The sequence below is a fragment of the Takifugu flavidus genome, chromosome 13, assembly GCF_003711565.1.
Source record: "Takifugu flavidus isolate HTHZ2018 chromosome 13, ASM371156v2, whole genome shotgun sequence".
Classification (NCBI taxonomy): domain Eukaryota; kingdom Metazoa; phylum Chordata; class Actinopteri; order Tetraodontiformes; family Tetraodontidae; genus Takifugu; species Takifugu flavidus.
Window position 1 is genome coordinate 8,614,932 of NC_079532.1, and position 19,634 is coordinate 8,634,565.

Below are 19,634 nucleotides of genomic sequence, written 5' to 3' on the forward strand. Positions count from 1 at the left end.
TGTCTCTCTCTTTGTCCCTCTCTCTCTCTCTGTCTCTGTCTCTCTGTCCCTGTCTCTCTCTCTATTAAGCGACTGTAAATCGCCCTTGGAAGCATGCAGAACAATATTTGCAGCTTTTTTTTTCTGTGAACTGCAACGAGAGAAGAGGGGAAAAAAAGACCAGAACCACAGCTCTCGCCGTGGATCGTGCGTGTTTCGACATTCATCCTGAGCTGGATTAAAAGTGCATGGTAGAGATTCTTCCTCATCAGCCCTGGTCCTGATGCCCGGCCCCCTGCGTGTTGATGTCCGTGCTCGCTGCGGGAATGTGAACTTGACTGTGCCTACAGTTGTGCTCACCACAATTGTCACCAACATCACGTGTGCCTGCGCATGATTTCCTTTTTTTAAGCGAAAGGATCGTCGTCGCCCCCCGCTCCCCCCCTCCTTCCCAGCTGGATCTTCGGTGAACTCTCCGAAACATCCTTGAGGGACTCGTTCTTTGGACGCGAGTCGCACCGCCGTATCTGCCTGACGGCTCCGGCCTGTTTTACATTTGGTGGAGATACCTGTGGCTTGGACGTCGGGTCCCTCTGCTGCTCCTCACCGTCCCTCAGCCGAGGCCCCAGCCATGAGTCTCACGCACGCTTGTGGGGTTTAATTCTCAGTTGGAGCAGAAACGATGGGTTTCAAGGGCAACGGGGGCATTTGTTGCTCTCCGCAGCTCCACCCGGTAGAAACGGAGGGAAACACCTTTCGTGCCCAGAGAACCTGAATGTTGCGCAAGGCTGAGATACAGATCGTGGCTGCGGATGCCCAGAAAACGGGGAAATGTCTTTGTCTTTGGTCGCATTTCTGCTCTTTCTATTCTGTGCGTAAATGTCCTCTTTTGTTCATGACGTTTGACCCATTTTCGCCCTCCGATAGATGACGTACGTCCACATTTCTCAGGTGTCCTGAATGTTTGCAGGTGATCGACTTTCTATCGTGTTTTCTAAGATGCAATCAAAGGTGTCCGGCTTTTTTTCGAGGCATATTTTTGAACCGCGGTGCGTTTGCATGACGGTATCGCTCCTCCACCGACGGCATGTCCTTGTGTTGCGTAATCACAGCGAGAACACTAGAATCACGCAGTGGATCTTTGTGGAAACATGCACATTAGACTATTGTTTATGGAGAAGTAAAGCTTTACTGTCATACTTTCCAGCGTAATTATCAAATCAATTCTCTCTCCAGGGTTGGGGGGGGTGGTTTAAAGTGTTCCAAGACTGGGGAACCTCCTCAGAGTTCTCTTCCCTGCTATGTGAACATTGATTAACTATGCATGTGGTGTCCTCGAGTGCTTCATGTCATTTCTGACGCAGATGTAAACGTGTCGGCACATTTGCATGAACATGAGAGCAGCGTAGAACCGTCTCGAACACATTTGATGGTTCCAAGCTCCGTGGAACCATCCGTGCAAGAGTTTTATACTTTAAGAAGTGTTTTTGTTTGTTTTTTTAAATAACTCGACTCCTGAATGAGTCGCGCGATCTGTCCTGGATCGAAGATCTGGGCGATTCTATGGTTGAAATCTGAAAGTTGTGGCTGGGATTCTCATGCTGTCGGAAGTAGCACAATATGCATAGGAAACAAGTAATAATGGCACGGTTGCACATCTCTGAAAACGCTGCAGTCTGGAGCACATTAAGCTTCCCATCGTGCGCTTCACTGTGGAATTAGATCGTGCTTGAGCGCGTTCCAGCGTTAGATGTTCCCGTTACCCGTGCAATAGGACCATGTGACTGGTGTATCAGTGACATGTTCGCTCTGTTCCTGTTTACATGTTAGAAAAGCTACTTAAATGTATAAAAAAGAAACCCGATGTAACATAAAAGGATTTGGATATCACTCTTTTGTGTAATAAACCATGGATTGTACCTTTTAAAGAAACGCTGATCTCTTTGGTATCTTTTCAGAAGAATCTGCTTGTGGAACAAACTGAGATTTTCTTTAAATATTTTCCCCAGCGATGATCACAGACCACAAATCTGCCTGCCAACCTCCTCATATCGCATCTCCCTAAAACAGACGAGCTCTGTGACGTCACATCTGAAAGCTGAACACACATTTAACAGCCTAATTATTTCCTGTCTCCTGTCAAATTGTCTTTTTTCCCCCCTTCTTTTCCAAATTGGAAAAAACTCTTTTGGCCAAAAGAAGCTGAGGTTCAGAAACGGATGCGTTTCCTCTTCTGGGTTTCTCCAACGCTAAAATCTTGAGGTTCCTCTTTGCTAGCCACGTCTGAGCGAACGTCTGTTGCCTCACAGTAGCTGAGAGCTCTCATCCAGGCTCCCATCAATAGGCCGACTGGGTCAAGGTCATCGGCGGCGACCCGCCCAAATACCTCCGTTGCATTGTGTTTATTTGTTTTCCTCGTCCACTTAAAACTCGCTGCCGCGGGAGCCGAGTTGTTTGTTTGGGAAAACGCCGCCGTGCTGCTTAAATGAGGGATACGGGCGGAGGTTCTCCAGCACGGAGGCGACTCCAGGGAAGCACCTGAGTAAATACGGCATCGCTCAACATAAACGCCGGCGGAGCAAACTGAGCTGTGAGCCAGAGCCAGTGTGTGTGTGTGTGTTGTGTGTGTGTGTGTGTGTGTGTGTGTGTGTGTGTGTGTGTGTGTGTGTGTGGTGTGTGTGTGTGTGGTGTGTGTGTGTGTGTGTGTGTGTGTTGTGTGTGTGTGTGTGGTGTGTGTGGAGGGGGTGGTACAGGTTGCACAGATGCCTTTCAGATGGTGATGATGATGGTTTTCCTCTCAGTACAGCCTGCAGGGTCAAGCGCCGTGTGGGAGGCCGACTCGGCGCCGCTCAGCAACCTCCTGCTCGTCAGCATCAACACGTTTATCTCTTCATCCCCTTTAGATAAATAAATAAGTCCGATCACGTCATTAGCGGTTCTCTGTTGAAACGCGGCCTTGAGGAAGCGAAACATCTGCACAGTAACATCGTCTCGGGTTTCGGGCTCAGTTTGATTTGTTGTGGAAACTCAGACCTGTAACCATCCAGAAATGTGGCCATTCGTTTTGGGCTTTTAAAAGGATTTATTCCTTTGCCATTCCGAGATTATTATGTTCCCGAAATCCACGGTGAGCGGGAATCTGGAGCTGCTGTGTGGAGCAGAACTGAGTATTTTTGGAGAGTTTGCAGCCAGATTCTCTGTTGTAGGAGACATCAGCGGGTATAAGTGGAATAAACCATGCTGGGAAGCCTTTTTGGGGGGGTTGGTGAGAGAAATAGAGATCTCATCCCGTCCTTCATCCTGTCAGATTAAAACCGTACTGGTGACAAACATCTGCTGTGTCTGAGATGAAACACTCGGCCGTGTCTGCGGTTACTTTAATCCACAGATATTAAAACAAAAACTCAGACCCCGAAATCTGCAACCACTCAGATGAGCCCATCTGGTGATGAGATGCGTTGCCGCTTCCCCTCTGTGGCCTTTTTGGACACATTTCCCAGCCAAATCTCCGTCTTCTTGCTGCATTGAACCCAAAGATGCGCCCATCTCGTGCACATCTCGTCCTCGGGGTTCTGCAGCGCCGCCCTCAGAGTAAATCAGGAGTCACCTCTTCCGTCACGGCCGCGTCCTCATCTCAGTCCTGCCAGGCTCTGCTGCCATCTTTGATGGACTGTGACCTTCACCAGCCACCGTACTGAATAATGTGCAAAAGAAATGAGGTCTTAAAGCACACACACACACACACACACACACGCGCGCCAGTGGGCCTGTAATTACCTTCCTGACCTACAGCGTAAATCACCGATGGGAAAGTTTTTCCCGTACGCGACTGTGGTCGGGGGTTCGCATCCGCTCTGGAAAACTGCTGAGCTTCACATTCAAATAAAAGTGCTTCTGTTTTGCGGCGCGATGGACACCTCCAGTTCAACCCCGGCCCCCCCGAATACCACAACTATGCTCGGGATCAAGTTCTCTGCTGAACCAGGAGTTTTAGGGTGAAGAGGGGGCGACGCTCTCTGGGACGAGCGTTGCTAGTTGCTTTAAAAACTAACTGCATTCGTGGTTTTTGGCTCTTTCTCTCAGAGGAATCTTTTCTTATTTCTCTTTGTTGTTCTTAAATGTGGTTGTCCAGAGGTCAAGTTGCAGGTGATGGTTAAGTGAATCTGTATATGATTAAAAACAAAAAGGTTTCTGGACAAAAACTGCCTTTTTATTTTTTTTTTAAATGCAGCTTTTGCCCACTTTCAAGCTGGCAAAAACCCTTTTAAAGATACATATCTGAGCTAGTTCGAGGAAAACTGCGTTCTGGCACCAAAGACCTCTCCAAAAACAGTAGTTTCAGTGTTAGTTTAGGTTGTTTAAACCTTTAACTTGGGCTTCTCCGGGAGGATCCTGTCCCAGCGTCTCCTTCCGTCTCCTTCCGTCACCCGCAGTACGCGGTGGATCCCGCGGTTGGGACGGCTCTATTTGTGTTCTGTGGTCGACATGGGGCCACAGGGGCCCCCGGGCTGGTGTGTGTGCCTTTTAGGTGACGGCGGGCTGTAACATGAGCAGGGCTGAGCTGTGCGCGCGCTGTCTCCGTCCTCCAGTGCAGACGCAGCTCGTCAGAGAGAGGCAGAGGAGGTGCGTGATGGATCCCGTCCCACTGCTGCTCATCCTGCTCGCATCGCTGCCGCTCAGCCCGGCCGTCTACTCCGGGCCCCTCCAGGCGGAGATAACCAACGGAACCTTCCACCACTTCTTTGTTCCGGATGGAGATTACGAGGAGACCGAGGACCTGGAGCAGTGCCAGATGCTCTTTAAATTCTCGGATATGCATCCGTGCGGGGGCTCAGAGGAGCGGGACTCCGCGGTCCGGGACGACCTCATCATCGCCAGACTGCAGGCGGAGGACGCGGCGCGGCTGCTGGAGGGCATCGGGCGCACCGTGGAGCAGGACCTGGACGGGGAGGACACTTATGGGAAGTTCCTCCAGCGGGAGCTGTCCCAGATCGGCGAGGCTTTTTCCAGCGTGGACAAATCTCTGATGGAGCTGGAGGGGAAGTTCAAGCAAAGCCAGGAGACGGAGCTGAGAGAGGAGCAGCAGCTGAACGGCTACGTCATGAAACAAGTGGGGGACATCAGGGACACGCTGAGGAAAACCACCGACATCTCCGCGGGACTGAAGGACAAACAGGAGCTGCTGTCTCTCATTGTCCGCAGCCACGGAACCAGACTGAGCCGCCTGAAGACGGAGTATCTAAACATGGGCTCCTAGGTTACAGGACCTTCATGTTCCACTGAGTCAGGATGAAGAAAGACCTGAACTCATCTTTGAGTGGAGCTCTGTGAATTTATCTGCCTTTAAACCAATTCAATGTCTTGTATTTCTGATTTGAAGCATGTTGGTTGACTTTTGGGTGGTGAAACTATTCATCCCAGATCTTTTCCTCCCTTTATAAAAAGAAGACATTTATCATAAGAGCTCTGTTGTTACCCCTCCTGACATTTCTTATGAGGACCTCTACAGCTGGAGGTTCCCGTAAACTCCAAAATCCTTTGAAATCTGACCTTTTGGTTTCCGCTGCGTCTCTCCGTCAGCATGTTTACTGTTGGCGCTACAAGTGGGAGACTTGTGCCGTGGAGTGATCCCCGAGACTGCCCCAACTCCATCTGGGACCATTTTGCTCAAGTATGAAATATGTCTGTGTCTCAGCATTATTCCTGCTTTAAACTGCTGGGATCCACAAAGTGCTTGTGGTGGCTCCATTTTCTGTTTTCCTCAACAATTCCAACTCTCTGCGCTCCGTTTCAGCATTAAGGGGCCTCAAATTTAACGACTCGTCTGACTTTGTCTGCAGCCACAGCGTAAGTGCCACGTGAATGCCACAGATATTGTCTGATTACAGTGTCGGAGCCAGAACGCTGCCGTGGGTGAGCTGGGTGTGATTTCCTGTCTGGTTTTCCTCACGGCCCGGCTTCCCCTGTGGGACCCTCTTTCTAAAAGCAGCCCTCAGTGGCTCAGAGCAGAACGGGACGACCTCGGGGGCTGGAGGGCATGCTTCTTGAGTTTCAGGGGGTTCTCCGGAGGGCTCATTTGATTAAAACTAAAATTTCCACGAAGTGAATGCTAAACGAGCGTCGGCTTTACCTTATCTGGGCTTTTTGGATGCGTTTCTTTGGAAAAAAAAACAGTATTTTTCTCTCAGCTCTGAGCCCATTCTCCTCACTGGCTTGAAGGAGGGGCAAAGAAAGGTCAGGAATGCAGAGCAGATTTGACCTGAGACGCCGAGCTCTCTGCAGAGCACAAAAGCCCCCTGAGCTCGCCGCTATCATCACAGATAAGATCCACTCCCAACCACCGGCAAATATGCCGGAAAGAAAACACACATTATTGACCCTTAGAGGAGCTTTGAGCAGCTGATTTTAATAGAAAAGCTTAATGTCAAGAGCAGAGATTTCAGCTCTTGTCAAAGCTCCAGAAAATGTTTAAACTTTTAGACTGTAGATAAGAAAAACTAAAACCTTTTCATTATACACATACAAGACACCATAAATGTTGTTCCTTTTATAAGAACATGTGAAAAGTCCTGGAAAATCTGATATTAAGTGTATTTCTGCTATTTAACTGTTCACACTATACTTGCGCGTATCCATATATACTATGTTCACAATCAACATTAAAAAGGAAAATCCTGTGTTTAATCTTTGACTCTACTAAATACAAACGTGGGGAAATGATTCAAAGAGGAAATATTGCAGTAATATTGCAGTAATATTGCTAGCATGCGCAGCGGGAACATAACTGAGGATTCCTCGTGAGCGCTCTTGATCTATTAGTTTTGTGATGAAGATCAGACGTCTCTGGAGCCTGCAGCTGCTGAGACGATCATGACCAGTTGCATGTGAGGGAGCGCTGCAGATATCTGGATCTTGTTTGCTTTTCATGGACCAGCGACATCTATTAAAAGCGAGTCGCTCCACTTCTGCTCCCTGATTTAGATTTTTTTCTTAGAGACCAGAAGGCTGCAGATGTTAGCGCCCTCCGTCTTGGTGCGTTTACGCGGTCATAAAAGTTTATATTGCTTTGACTCAGGACACGAATCGGGCACAGCCTTTCTTTATTTCTTTTTTTTTTTTAGCACGGGTTTTTTATTTCTCAAAAATATTTTGATGGGGTCAAGACCTCAAGAACAACAAAACATTTCTCTCAAACACAGATTGTTCTCAAAGTTCCTATTTTTTCCTTGAATAAACACAAATGCATCAGCATACATACAGTTGAGAAGTACATGTGGCCTACATATCTGGTTTCGGACGGGTACACATCATGATACACAGTTGCCCTTTGACATGTGACACATCCAGAGTTTCATCTTATACAGATTTAAAAGTTGTGCTGTTGTTCTTCTGCCATGGTTTTTTTTTTTTTTTTTCAACCTTTTTCTTCTCAAACTAGCAGATTTTGCAGGAAGAAAATGTGTATAACTTTTCTCCTTTTGAAGAGCAGGCAATAACACGGAACGGTTCATTCATGACGAAGGACGGGAGGGGGGAGCACCAGAAGACTCAAAGCTGTCTCCAGTCAAACGTCTCTATCCATTTCCCCACGAGTGAGAGCCGCTGTGCCCCGTTTCATCTGTGCCAGGTTTGTGCAAAGGCTCTCTGGACTCCTGAGTCGCTGGGTGAAGCTGTCTCTAACAACAGGGCTCATCGCGGGCGTCTGCGCCACCGCCTGTCACACGCAGCCGTTCTCCTGCCGGGGCTTGTGTACCACAGGGGTGTGTGGGGGGTACAGAGACGGGGCGAGGGTGCACAGGAAACCGGCCAGCAATGTCAGGCCCAGTCCACCCCAAGCGCAGAACATGGACCAGCCGTAACCGTGGCTGATGTCCTCTGGTATCCCGAACATGTAGCGGGGGTAGCGGGAGAGTTCAAAATTGATGCCGGCCACGCATGTGCACAGGGAGATTATGCAGCATGTTCCTGCCAAAGCAAAGCACAAGCCAGACATGAGCAGCAGCAAACCATTTGCATCTCATCTGGTGCATCGTTTCAGCACTTTGTGGTTGCCCGGCGCCACACTGCCCCTCCGCGGTGATCGGCGGTATTGCGCTTTATATAAAACACATCTCACCTCCCATGAGGAAGAGAAGTCCGGCGACGTACTGCATCAAATCATGTTCCTTACAGCAGCCCAGCATGCCTATGATCCAGCCGAACAGGATGATTGATATGGCCATGCCTATGAAACTGGCGGTCATCCTTTTCAGGTCTGCAAAGACAACACAGGGGTTTTATTTAACCAGGGGCCCCTAACCCAGTTAATTCTTCAGATTATATATTTATATTTGAAAGCCGGTGGTGGCGACGTGGCGGGACTCACGGAGCGCGTGCCACTCGTCCTGCCTTATTGTCTTCGTCAAATTGATTGGCAGATTTCTGGGCAGCGCCGATGATGAGTAGTAGTATTTTATTGGCGTGCAGCGCGGAACCAATCCTGTAGATGTAAACAACACAAAGAGGATGCCACTGAAGCGCAGAGATCGGATGAAGAGGATTTAGCAAGGCTCTCTGCTGCCTCCCCAAAAACAATGCGCCCAATCCCCTTCCACCACCCACCCACCCTCCCACCCACTCATCCGTCCACCCACGCCACTGAGGTAGCTTATTGTACGGATCTGAGGATTGTGTTACTACAGCTCGGCCCCTTTGTGCTGGGAAATAACGCCAGCGCGGCGGTGGAATGGGAACACTGCGCGTTTCTGCTGCGTGGGCCCGAGGGTCAGTGCGCAGCATCAGAACCCTGGATAGCGCATTCGTGGCCAAATTCACACGCCGGCAGTGGCCCAAAAACGCAATAAGGACACAGAAGTGTAGAGTAAAGACACAAATATGCCCCCTCCTCCCCCATCACAAGCCAAACCTTTAAAGATCAAATCCTCCGTCTCCAGGTCAAAGCCCTCTCGGTGGCACTTTCTCCACAGTCCGGTGATGGTGGAGTTGTACTGCCGACTGCAGTGGGACTCCATGGCTGGGGCAGGAGGCAGGAAGTGCCGTTTAGCCCGCAGCAGCATTCCAATGCTGATGCCGGAGCCCCCACTTCTGGCGTTCGCATCCTTCGGCAGCATCCGGAGCGGGAGGTTGTTGTTGGAGGTGTAAATGTAGCCGGGGTCGTTCCTCCTGCTGGAATAACTCTTGCAGCGCTCCCGGTGCCTCCTGGCGTCCGTCTCGTACCAGCTGTCAGTGCTGATCGCTATGGCTATCAGCCCCAGAGCGCAGAAGGCTAAAAAGAGCCCCGCCACGGTTAAAATCCTCATAGCAGCCATGTTCCATGCGTATCTCGTCTCGATGCTGATAATTCCCCGGGACAGCAGGACTCCGCTCCTGGCTGCTGCTGCCGTCAGTGTTTCAGGTCGGGAGGAAAATCACCAAAACGCGCAAATGTGGAAAGCGAAGACGGCTGAGGAGCCCCCATCTCTGTCAGTCGCCGACCAAAATTCGGATGCAGCGGCTGTTTTGGTTTCTCCTCTGCTCGGGGAGCCTGTGAACTCAGTCGAGCCCAGATATTGGTCAGCTCAGCCTTCACTGCCAGCAGATGGAGACAAAGCAAATATTGAAATCCACGGAGAGCCCCAGGCAGGCAGAGCGGCGGGGGCCACATTTACTAGTATTTACCCTGTTCTTGCTAAATCTATTTTAAAAATTATACGTTTACAAGTTGTTTATTTCAGAGCAGGGACGTGCTTCAGCTGCAACAAAATATTCTCGAGGCTTTATTTTCCTTTTTTTGTTTTGTTTAGTTTTTATAAAAGATTCGCAATTTGGGTTAAAATTGCTTCTGCGCCTTGACAATAAAGAAGGATTTAAAGAAAAGAGAGAAAGTTGAAAAAAAAACGTTAAAAAATATCAGACACGGAGATTTAATCAGGATCACAATAACAGTCAAACCAAAGACAATTTTAACCATATTGTCACTAAAATTTTATATATGAAAACATATAAAAACCTTGTGCTTTGCTTAGGTTCACTCAGCATAACTTGCATTACTTGTTCTGTGTGAAGAACAAATAAATCAAAGCAAAGAGAGTAAAAAAGAGATTTGTTTAAGTTTTCATGACTGAATTAGATTAAACTCTGCAGTGAATGTTTCATTAATAACGTTTAACATCCAATAGTTCTTAGGTTTACCCCAGAATGGGGCCATACATTTAAATGTCCACTTAAAAAATGGATATTCAGTGTTTCATTTGGAGGATTTGGGGGAGAAACAAGAGACAAACAAAGGCCGTTTGAACCATTACAGCTTTCTTTGGTTTCGTTCCCTCTGTCAGCGCTTCCCCAATTAAAACCATAATGTCAGAAAAAGGGGAACAAGCCCGATTCAGAGCGTCACTTTTGGTTTTAGCTGCTGAGGTCAGTGACTATTAAAATAAACCTGCACTGATAAATGTCAGAGGGGATTGCTGAAAGACATTTCCTCCGATTTTGCCATTTCTCTTCAGAAACCTCACTTTTCTTCCACTCAATATTTGTGACACCAAAATACACCTGATTTCCTTTAAAGAACCAGTTTTAAAAGCATCATTTATGACTGTGAATGAAAAAAGTCGACATATAATTGAAGCTCTTTGACCTTTTGTGTGATGATATATTTATATCCTTGTAAATATCCTTTATTTACCTACTGACAGAAGCAGAAAACCGTCATTTGTGTCCCTTAAACCTAAATACAGTCAGCTCGATGTATGAACCCAAACTGATCCAGCGTCTTTTCTCACTTCCCATTTGTCTGGTGAAGTCAGCGCTTGCGTGTTTGTCTCTGAAGAATCAACAGAAAAAATCAACGTTCATCAAAGGTTTCCAGAACCAAGTCGATCATCCTGCCTTTTTTACGCGATGGAGGGATATGTCATGTCGTCTGTAAGTACGCTTTACTCTGTGTTTACAGGATTAACCCAGTGAGTTTACAATTTCTGCTGCTTTCCAGTCTTTTTTAGAACTTCTTCATTTCACAGACTGCTAAAATCAGAACATTTACAGTTTGTTCTGTAGATGATGCATACTGAACAGAAACTACATTAACTCGTGAACATTACTGAACAAAAGCAGGTTTCAAAGTAGAGACCAAAAACAAACAGCAAGGTACAGTGAAAAGCCTCTTTTTAATGATCAAATCCCAGCGTGGAGAGACGTTAACGTCCACTCGGACTGGGCTTGAATGAAACCAGAGCACTTGGGCCAAATAGCCTCTGTTTTCTGTTCAGGGTTTCAACACTGTAGCTGTCATTTAACGCGCAAGTCGTTGCGTTGAATATCGTTCCTGACTTGGCTTCAGCAGGGTGCCACTTTGTGCTTTTATTTTGTGCCTTAGATGCTTTAAAATTAAAAGTGAAATGAAGAATTTTGGGATAACGTGTAATCTTGTTACGCTCACCCGAACCGTGAAGGATTCAGAGGGAATTATCCCTAATGAATCGGAGGATTATCGGCCGCCTGCGGAGCTCTACCCCTACCTCGCCAATGTGGCTGAGATTTACGAAGGTGAGGAGCCCCCACAGAAGGTTCTCACGCCACGGCCGTCGCACGTGTGCTCACGCCCGCTGTCGCTGTCCAGATCACAGGTGGCCCTTCCACCCTGACCGCATCCTGCCAGCAGACTTCGACCATTCCCCAGTGAGCCACTTCACGGAGCTCCAGTCTGTGTCCCATCAACAGCTGATACCGCCGCACCGCCATGGCGGCGAACCTCTGGCCCTTCACCTGGACCCACACCCCACACACCTGCCCGTGTCCCCACAGGTACACACATTCTTACATGGACACTCTCATTCTGAACTGGAATCCATCTGAAATCACTTCTCAAATCGTTAGTGTAGATGTGTGTGTGGACGTACATCTGAGGGGGTTTAAATGGAGGAGAAGGGCTTGTTGATATATGACATATCGTTTTGATCTCAACCAGTACACTGGGCTGGTGTTGACACCGGGGCATTTTCACTGAAACACCACGGACAGCACATGACCACTGAGCGCAAACATCTATTTTGGCAGTCACTTCCTCTTTTAAAACAATGAGACGGTTTAGATGGAAATGTCAGACTGCGCGCCGTTGCAAAACAGTTACGCTGTTGCACCGTTGGTCAGCTCTTTAATCTTTTGTCTCTGTTTTAAATGTTCTCCCAAAGATTCCACATTACTCCCCTTCTTTGTGCTACCAGTACCAGCCCTTTAACTCCCCCAGGCATTACTACTCAGAACAGGAACAGAGAGGACCGAGCCCGCCGCTCGAGGTGTCAGATGGGGATGATGACTATGAAGGTCACAAACACTCATCCTTCAGGAAAGACATTAGTAAGTATGGGAGGTTAATTCTGAGAATCCTATTCCAAGAGCAGGGTTGCTTGAGCGTTTGCCTTTTTTCCAATCCAGACAAGAAGAAAATGCGATTGTACCAGTTCCTTCTGGACCTGCTACGAAATGGTAACATGAGTGACAGTATCTGGTGGGTGGACCAGGACAAGGGCATCTTCCAGTTCTCCACAAAACACAAAGAAGCTCTGGCCAGCAAGTGGGGCCTTGAGAAGGGCAACCGCAAAACAATGACCTATCAAAAGATGGCTCGAGCTCTCAGGAACTATGGCAAAACTGGGGAGATCAAAAAAGTAAAGAAGAAGCTCACCTACCAGTTCAGTGAGGGGGTGCTCAGGAGCAGTTCACACCAGTATCCTCACTGAAGAAGCAACACAGGCTTTAGTATGTGATGCTTAAACCACTCCACTGGTCAAGATTGTATGATACCTGTTTGGAATTTTACACAAAATTCCCACAGTTTTCTATTTATTTATCATCTTTAGCATTTGCTTCCCCCGTCGACAGATTAAATGATGTTTAACACTCAATAACTTACCCTTACCAATAAAAGTAAATATAGCATGTTTTGTCATGGTCATCATTTTGCATGAACCACAGAACACAATGTTTTGCTTTTCCTGAACCCAGATTGAAAATGAATATCTATTTCTTTAAAACTATTAAAGCAGCAAAAAACCAAGGAGATGAAACAGATAAATGTTGGGGAATTCGGAGAAAAGAACCACAGCAAACTTATCAGGGGAAAAAATGTTGACTCTTTACTTACTACAATAACACTACAGGAGCAGCAGCACTAATGGTAGTTGAAGAATCATTCTCAGTATTAATATAATTCCATTATCACAACATTTATTCAAGATGGTATCAACTCTTAAGACGGTACAGCAACATGCACTAAGTATAGAAACGTTCTGAAGCCAATTGGTTCCGCTTTGGTATATGTTTCCAGTCGGACAGAAAGTGACTTGTATTTCACATGACTCATATCGATTCATTTTCACAATGTGGAAAATACATTAGCGAGACTGACCCATGTGGGGGTAGTTATAACGCTAACCTACATTGATGACGAAATAAAAGACAGAAATTAACTCTCTTGTAACATTTCTGATCACTTCGTTCATTACGGGAGATTTAGTCCCGCCCTCCGGAGACAACTTCCGTTGACGTCACTCTAACGACCAATCAGAGCCCAGATGTCCTTCTGGTGCGAATTTCAAACGCCGACAAATCGACATTCAAAAGCCGAAAGAGGGACCGGTCTAATTAACTCGATTGTTAGTGTTAGGAAGATTGGTTTTAATCTACTTCTGGCCGTGGAGGAACCATGAGAGTGAGGTTGGTAACTTCTATGTCAATGTGCCGACGCGGAGTTGCGTCTTTTAAGAAAAGCGGATTTTGTTAGCACGTCGTGTCGCCCTGGTGATTTTAGCTACATTTATTAGCTTCATCCTGATAAAGCGGAGGACTTTCGGGACGGAGAATACGTTTGAACGTTAATTACGCTTCCTTTGCTTGATGTTTTCAGCCCCTTTAAACCCTAAAAAGTGCGTTAAGTCGTCTTCACAAAATGGTTCTGTCAGATGACGTCAGTGCTGTGTAACTGCAAATATTCCACCAGTTGGGCTTTTGTCGCCTAAATATTGAACAGTCGGAACTTCTCTATTCCTTCCAGTGAAGTCCACGCAGCAGAGTCTGTTGCATACCTCAACAGAGCTCTGGTGAGGCTGCAGGACATTTGGGATGAAATAGGAATTCCAGAGGAGCAACGCCTACAGAGAACAAACGAAGTCCACAAGCACACGAAGGTGGGTCCGGAACCATTCCAAGTCCTTCATGATGACTTCAGGAAGTTTGTCATTTCCCTTGTTTTTACCCTCCCTGCAGAGTTTGCTTGACCTTATGATTGCAGAAGAAGAGGAGCTTAAGGATAGACTACTAAAGAACATCGAGTCCTGCGTTAAGGAGCTCCGTGTTCTATACGATGAACTTCAGCTGCCCCCATTTGAGGTATGGTCTCTCCTAAATACATCACACGTTAAAGCTGTGTGGATGCTGATATCTGTGCTGGTGTTTTTCTGCATTTTTGCCAAGGAGGAGGAAGGTTGTACTGTGCTGCAGATTGAGAAGAATAATCGCACACGTCTCGAGCTGATGAAGGAGCACAAGAAGAAAAGGATGGAAGAGCTCAAGAGCCTCGTTGCCAAAGACCGTGAGCTGTGTGGAATTATGTGCACAACCCCATATGGCATCGATAAGGACTCCGTCCCATCACTGCAACAGCTGACGGCACTTAAGGCCTATCTGGATGATCTGACCAAAGAGAAGGTGTCACTATTTATTTTCTTTTGTTATCTACTCTAGTTTTATTCTAAATGGTTCTAACCTCTTTTTTATTTTTAATTATTTCCAGGAGCGGCGCCATGATGAGTTTGTCAGCATCAAAAAGGACATCATAGCTTGCATGGGGGACCTGGAGCAGGAGCCCGAGACCAGTTTTGAGATGGATGTGATGTGTGAGGACGAGGAGGGGTTTTGTCTGTCGGATGACAACATCGCTGCGCTCAAACTGCTCCTCAGTCAGGTGACACTTGTGTCCACACAAAAAAATGAAACATCCCGGCACTGGGTTAAAAGGAAAACGGTTTATTCGTGAGAATGAGGGGAAATAAGGTTGTCGGGCGTTCGGTTTCACTGATACTGTTTGTTGTCTTTCAGCTGCAACAGCGCAAAATTGAAAAGGAGCTCTGTTTTTTGGACGTTCGCACAAAGATCAAGGATCTGTGGGAAAGACTTCAGGTTCCCCAGGAGGATCGGGAAGCCTTCTCTGACCATATGGTGGAGTCAAAGAAGAGAAACATGGAGGCAGTGAGGAAGCTTCCCCGGTCACGCTCTCTGGTGACCACAGAATCTTTTTATTCAAACACCTTCTGTCTCTCCAGCTGCAAACAGAGCTTCAGCGTCTGGAGGTGCTGAAAATGAACAGCGTGAAGAGTTTCACCGAGGCCCTCCGGACTGAGGTCGCACTCTACTGGGAGAAGTGCTTCTACAGCCTGGAGCAGCGGGAAGCTTTTACTCCGTATCATGCTGGTGAGTCCCGGGGCTTCAGCCTGTGTGACCGTCGCTCTGGGAGCGTTGGTGTCAGCACGTGTGGTCTTTTCACAGACGATTTCACTGAAGAACTGTTGAACCTGCATGAGGCTGAGGTCAAGGCCCTGGAGAAGTACTACGAGGACCACCGGGAACTCTTTGACGGAGTCACAAAGTGGCAGGAGAACTGGACCTTGTACCTAGAGCTGGACGTGGGTACTTTTTAGATACATCAAAGGTGTTTCTTGTGAACGCGCTGTGGTAACGTGTACTTCTTTAGAAAAAAAACAACGACCCGTCTCGGTTCAACAACAGAGGCGGGAACCTTCTGAAGGAAGAGAAGCAGAGAACGGACCTGCAGAAGAGTCTGCCCAAGGTCGGGATGTTTCGCCCCCCTGCTGACGGCTCGCTGGAACACCGACGCTAAAATCTGTCTCGTTGCAGCTGGAAAAGTGTCTGAAAACCCAAATCGACGAGTGGGAGCAGGAACACCAGAAAGAATTCCAGGTCAATGGGCAGAAGTTTCTTGAGTATGTGCAGCAGCAGTGGGATCAGCACCACACGGAGAAGGAGAAGGAGAAACTGGAGAGGGTGAGTGAGACTCCACAGGGCTGATCTCCCTGTTAGATGAGTGTGTGTGTGACAAGGTTTTATCTGTTTGAAAACAGCAAATAAAGAAAACTAAACAGACACAGGAGGAAATGTTGTACGGGACTGGGAAACGAATGCCGTCCAAGAGGCGAATAGCCGGGACTCCCACACCTGGAAAAATAAGAAAGGTAGGAGTTGTTGGTGCAGCGGTGACGACTCTTCCCTTATTTTATTGTTTTATGTTTATTTATCGCGCTTGCTTTTCTTCTACTCAGTTCAACGCCACCTCCTCGACTCCGACGAGCTTCCTTAATTCGGGTCTTGGGGGAACCCTGTGCCAGTCTGCTATGCAGAAAACACCCCTGTCGTCCAGCAAGGTGCGTTCAAGGTCTCTCAGACGCTTTTAACAGACGATACAGCTGGAGAAGTGTTGTTCTGATGTTGCTTTGTCCTGCAGGGTCTCGGTCTGAGAACTCCCGGGAGTGTTAAGACGTTTGCTCTGGACAGAAACAAAGAAAACATCTCCCATCCGAACAGAAACACTCCCGGTAGCACGCTGAGGCCTCAGGATCCTCAGGATCACACCTTCAACTTCAACTCCTACTCTGAATTCGCGGTAAATGCACATTTAAATCCGTTCACTTCCCCAACGATCTGCAGAAAAACACAACCAAGTCACGATTACGCTCCACCTGTTTTTATTCAGTTATTCTCTTTCTTTTCTTCTTCTTCCAGAAGAACCTTTCTGAGGCGAATGTGAAATCTCGCCAGCTGAATTCGACCGTCAGTAATCAGTGAGGAGTCGGCGCTGCTCCTCGACCAGCTCTGCGGCAGGTTCACGTCCATGAGGACAAGGGGGACCTTTTTAAATTGTGGCCGTCTCAAAAAAAAAACCTTGTAAATATTTTAATGTCTCCATCAATTCTGTTCAAGACCTAAAAGGTGTTTTCAGGGTTGCTGCTTGAGCAGCTTCCTCTGCTTGTTTGTATCATATTAGAAGTTTGATGTTTTGGACTTTTGGGTTGCAAAAGAACAGTGAAGTGAGACATTTTTGAACACTTATGGAGCACTACTGTTTCACTACTGTAGCAGTTCACCATTATGCTCACGATTACATGTTTTTTTTTTTTCCTCTTCAGCTGGAATGAATGCAAATTTTGCTTTATTGATCCCAAATATTTTGAGTCATTTTTATAAAACTGAGCTGTAAATAAACACGAAACATTCATCCTAGCTGTGCGTACTTGCTGTAACCATGTAATACCAGTTTCTGCCACTGGAGGGTGCTGTTAACACGGAGCTGTTCCCATTTTCAGCTCAAACTGGCCACTCAGACTACTGGAACTCTCACCAAATTCTCAACAAGTGCACCTTTTTACTCGTCATTGATCTTTGATTTTGGAAATAGTTTAACTTTTCTTGTTTTAGATACTCGCTGGAGGTCGGTAGGTGAGGTCACAGCCACGGATGCATCTTTAAGTTGATTTGTGGCGTATTTCTTTTACTAAATAAGCAATCTAAAGATCAACAACCCTTTACTCATGAGTTAAGACGACAGCAAATCCGTAGCTCAATAACACCAGAAAAGCAAAACACATCCAGATTGCAGGTTCAGGCCATGCGCGTCATGAGCTCCTCTAGCGCCCTCTCGCGGTGGTTTTCGTGAACCAGCAGCACTTCTTTGATCGCGTTTTGCTGGAAGCCCATTTCATTAAACTGGTTTAGAAGACGCAGGAACTCGGCAGCCTGGAAAACAAAACACAACTGACTCCATCATCTTGCAGGGAGGTGGCGGTGGTAGCTCAGTGTGTTAAGGACTGGGCTGTGAGGCAGCAGGTTCCAAGTTCAAGACCAGGTGTAGGAATCATGGAACATGCCAGATACACCCCAGAGCAAGGCCCCAAACCCACAATCGCTTACAAAACCACATCAATATCCCATAATTGATTGAATACCTTGCTTTCACAATTCTGAAACATCTCCAGAGCTTCCTCAACCTGCACTTCATCATATCCCAGCTCACACAGATGATTGCAAGCCTCCAGGTACCTCAGGATCTGTCAACCACACACAACAACCCAGGTTTCCATCAGTTTCATCCCCAAACATCATAGCTCATCAACTGGCCACCTTCTCTGCGCTGCGGTAGCCGGTCTTCTGCAGAGCCACGATGGCCGTGCGTAAAGGGTATCCACTCTCCGTGACGGCCTCCAGAAGCTCCCGCTCCTCCTGGCTCAGAGCCGACAGCAGCTCCGCCGCAGAGTCAAAGAAAAGCCCGGATGTGGCGCCCGACCTCAAGACCTGACGGGGGGGGGATGACAGGATGTCAACTGGGCACAAGTTGGATGAGCGTGAACAGAAAGGCCGAACCTGTCTGCGGTTCTTGACCAGAGCTCCTGCGGAGGAGGGCCGCTGCTGCTGCTGCAGCCTGCGGGGAGACGGACGCGCGGGCGCGGCGCCCTGGAGGAAGCCCCGGCCGCTCAGCGAGCGCTCCCTCTTCCTGCTGCTCCTCTTCGGGGGCTCCGGCTGTGCCACCGGCTGCCTGCGCTCCCGGAGCGACGACGCGGACCCCCTGCGACAGTGATGAACGCAGGAATGCGGGTGCGCGTCGTCACCGCGCGGCCGCTCTCTGACGCGGCGAGACGCGTCTTCACTGGAGGAGCCCTCGTTGTCCTCGCAGTAGCCGTCTTCATCCTCGGTGTCGGAGATGAGGAGTCTGACAGTGCGCTGGTGCAGCCAGGAGTTCAGGCTGTGGCTGCGGGGCCGAGGACTCGGTCCCCACGCGTCAATGCCCCTGTGAGCGGCCCTGCAACTCTCCTTAGTGCTGCCCGACAACAACCAGTAGGGAGGGCAAGACGGCTTCAGAGAGGGGGACAGCTGCCCGGATAAAACCCACCTCTCCAGTTTGAATCCGTACTGAAGGGGAGGGGGAAAAAAACAAGCTTCCATCAACAGAAGTAATAGTACTGAATTGGCAAGTACATTCAAACACTTCCAAAGAATAAGTTCAGTCTTGCAAATACACAGCAAACAATAAAATATGCAAAGAAACAAACTTTTAGTGTTTTTATACTATTAAGCTGTATAACGCCCTCTAGCGGCAACACACGGGACTGTGAGCCGACTTTGAAAACCACTACATAAAAACTACAATGGATCAACTAGTACAGAATAATCTTTTAATGAGGATAAAACTTTTAAACATGTTGCTTTGCAGGGGAAAAAATCCAATTAGAAAAACAGAACAGCACATAACATCAAAATTATGATCCTGAAGGAAGGTTTTGCATTTTTTCGCTGTTAATGGCTCAAGATCCAAGCACAGGAACATTGTTTGAAATGCGAGACCTCAGCGCCTTGTAGTATCCGAGTGCAGTCCGGTACGATGATGTCCGGAGCCGTCATGGGCTGCGCTGCCTCTTCCAGAGGGCCCAGCAGGGTCTGGAACGGGACCTGGTCCAGTGCGTTCATACTCGCGTCTCCCAAATCCTGGAAAATGGGTCCGATTGTGATCGACACCAACAGCCTGCGCAGTTGTGAGGCGCAGGTTTGTGAATGGAGGACTAATCCAGCTTCATCAGGTGTTAAACCCCTTCATCATTAATCCTGACACCATCCCG

General features: G+C 47.8%; 5 protein-coding genes across 7 annotated transcripts; 3 read left to right on the forward strand and 2 right to left on the reverse strand.

Moving 5' to 3' along the window:
• The first annotated feature begins 4,244 nt into the window (after positions 1-4,244).
• fibina (fin bud initiation factor a) lies at positions 4,245-6,663 on the forward strand. Its single transcript, XM_057050854.1, has one exon. It carries the CDS (start codon positions 4,526-4,528, stop codon positions 5,234-5,236), a length of 711 nt encoding a protein of 236 aa, XP_056906834.1. The 5' UTR covers positions 4,245-4,525; the 3' UTR covers positions 5,237-6,663.
• A 399-nt stretch (positions 6,664-7,062) lies between these two features.
• Positions 7,063-9,553, reverse strand: tmem276a (transmembrane protein 276a). Its single transcript, XM_057050850.1, has 4 exons — positions 8,885-9,553; positions 8,345-8,458; positions 8,096-8,233; positions 7,063-7,944 (listed from the first exon to the last, which is right to left on the reverse strand). The coding sequence occupies exons 1-4, from the start codon at positions 9,285-9,287 to the stop codon at positions 7,697-7,699; spliced, it is 903 nt and encodes a 300-aa protein (XP_056906830.1). The 5' UTR covers positions 9,288-9,553; the 3' UTR covers positions 7,063-7,696.
• A 1,174-nt stretch (positions 9,554-10,727) lies between these two features.
• Positions 10,728-12,894, forward strand: spi1a (Spi-1 proto-oncogene a). Of its 3 annotated transcripts, XM_057050852.1 has the most exons (5): positions 10,728-10,881; positions 11,409-11,502; positions 11,576-11,760; positions 12,147-12,312; positions 12,391-12,894. In XM_057050852.1, the coding sequence occupies exons 1-5, from the start codon at positions 10,858-10,860 to the stop codon at positions 12,693-12,695; spliced, it is 774 nt and encodes a 257-aa protein (XP_056906832.1). In that variant the 5' UTR covers positions 10,728-10,857; the 3' UTR covers positions 12,696-12,894. The 3 variants fall into 3 exon arrangements, with proteins under 3 accessions (XP_056906832.1, XP_056906833.1, XP_056906831.1); XM_057050853.1 differs by lacking the exon at positions 10,728-10,881 and having other exon boundaries at positions 10,905-11,502; positions 12,180-12,312; XM_057050851.1 differs by lacking the exon at positions 10,728-10,881 and having other exon boundaries at positions 10,912-11,502.
• A 617-nt stretch (positions 12,895-13,511) lies between these two features.
• On the forward strand, positions 13,512-17,247 carry LOC130535682 (protein regulator of cytokinesis 1-like). The gene is made up of 14 exons (XM_057050844.1): positions 13,512-13,671; positions 14,009-14,141; positions 14,221-14,343; positions 14,428-14,661; positions 14,747-14,917; positions 15,052-15,201; positions 15,276-15,423; positions 15,499-15,635; positions 15,704-15,799; positions 15,868-16,014; positions 16,092-16,202; positions 16,290-16,391; positions 16,472-16,630; positions 16,750-17,247. The coding sequence occupies exons 1-14, from the start codon at positions 13,661-13,663 to the stop codon at positions 16,810-16,812; spliced, it is 1,785 nt and encodes a 594-aa protein (XP_056906824.1). The 5' UTR covers positions 13,512-13,660; the 3' UTR covers positions 16,813-17,247.
• Positions 16,696-19,627, reverse strand: LOC130535684 (ubiquitin-associated protein 1-like). Its single transcript, XM_057050849.1, has 5 exons — positions 19,363-19,627; positions 18,385-18,930; positions 18,145-18,315; positions 17,970-18,071; positions 16,696-17,760 (listed from the first exon to the last, which is right to left on the reverse strand). The coding sequence occupies exons 1-5, from the start codon at positions 19,483-19,485 to the stop codon at positions 17,626-17,628; spliced, it is 1,077 nt and encodes a 358-aa protein (XP_056906829.1). The 5' UTR covers positions 19,486-19,627; the 3' UTR covers positions 16,696-17,625.
• Positions 19,628-19,634: the final 7 nt, after the last annotated feature.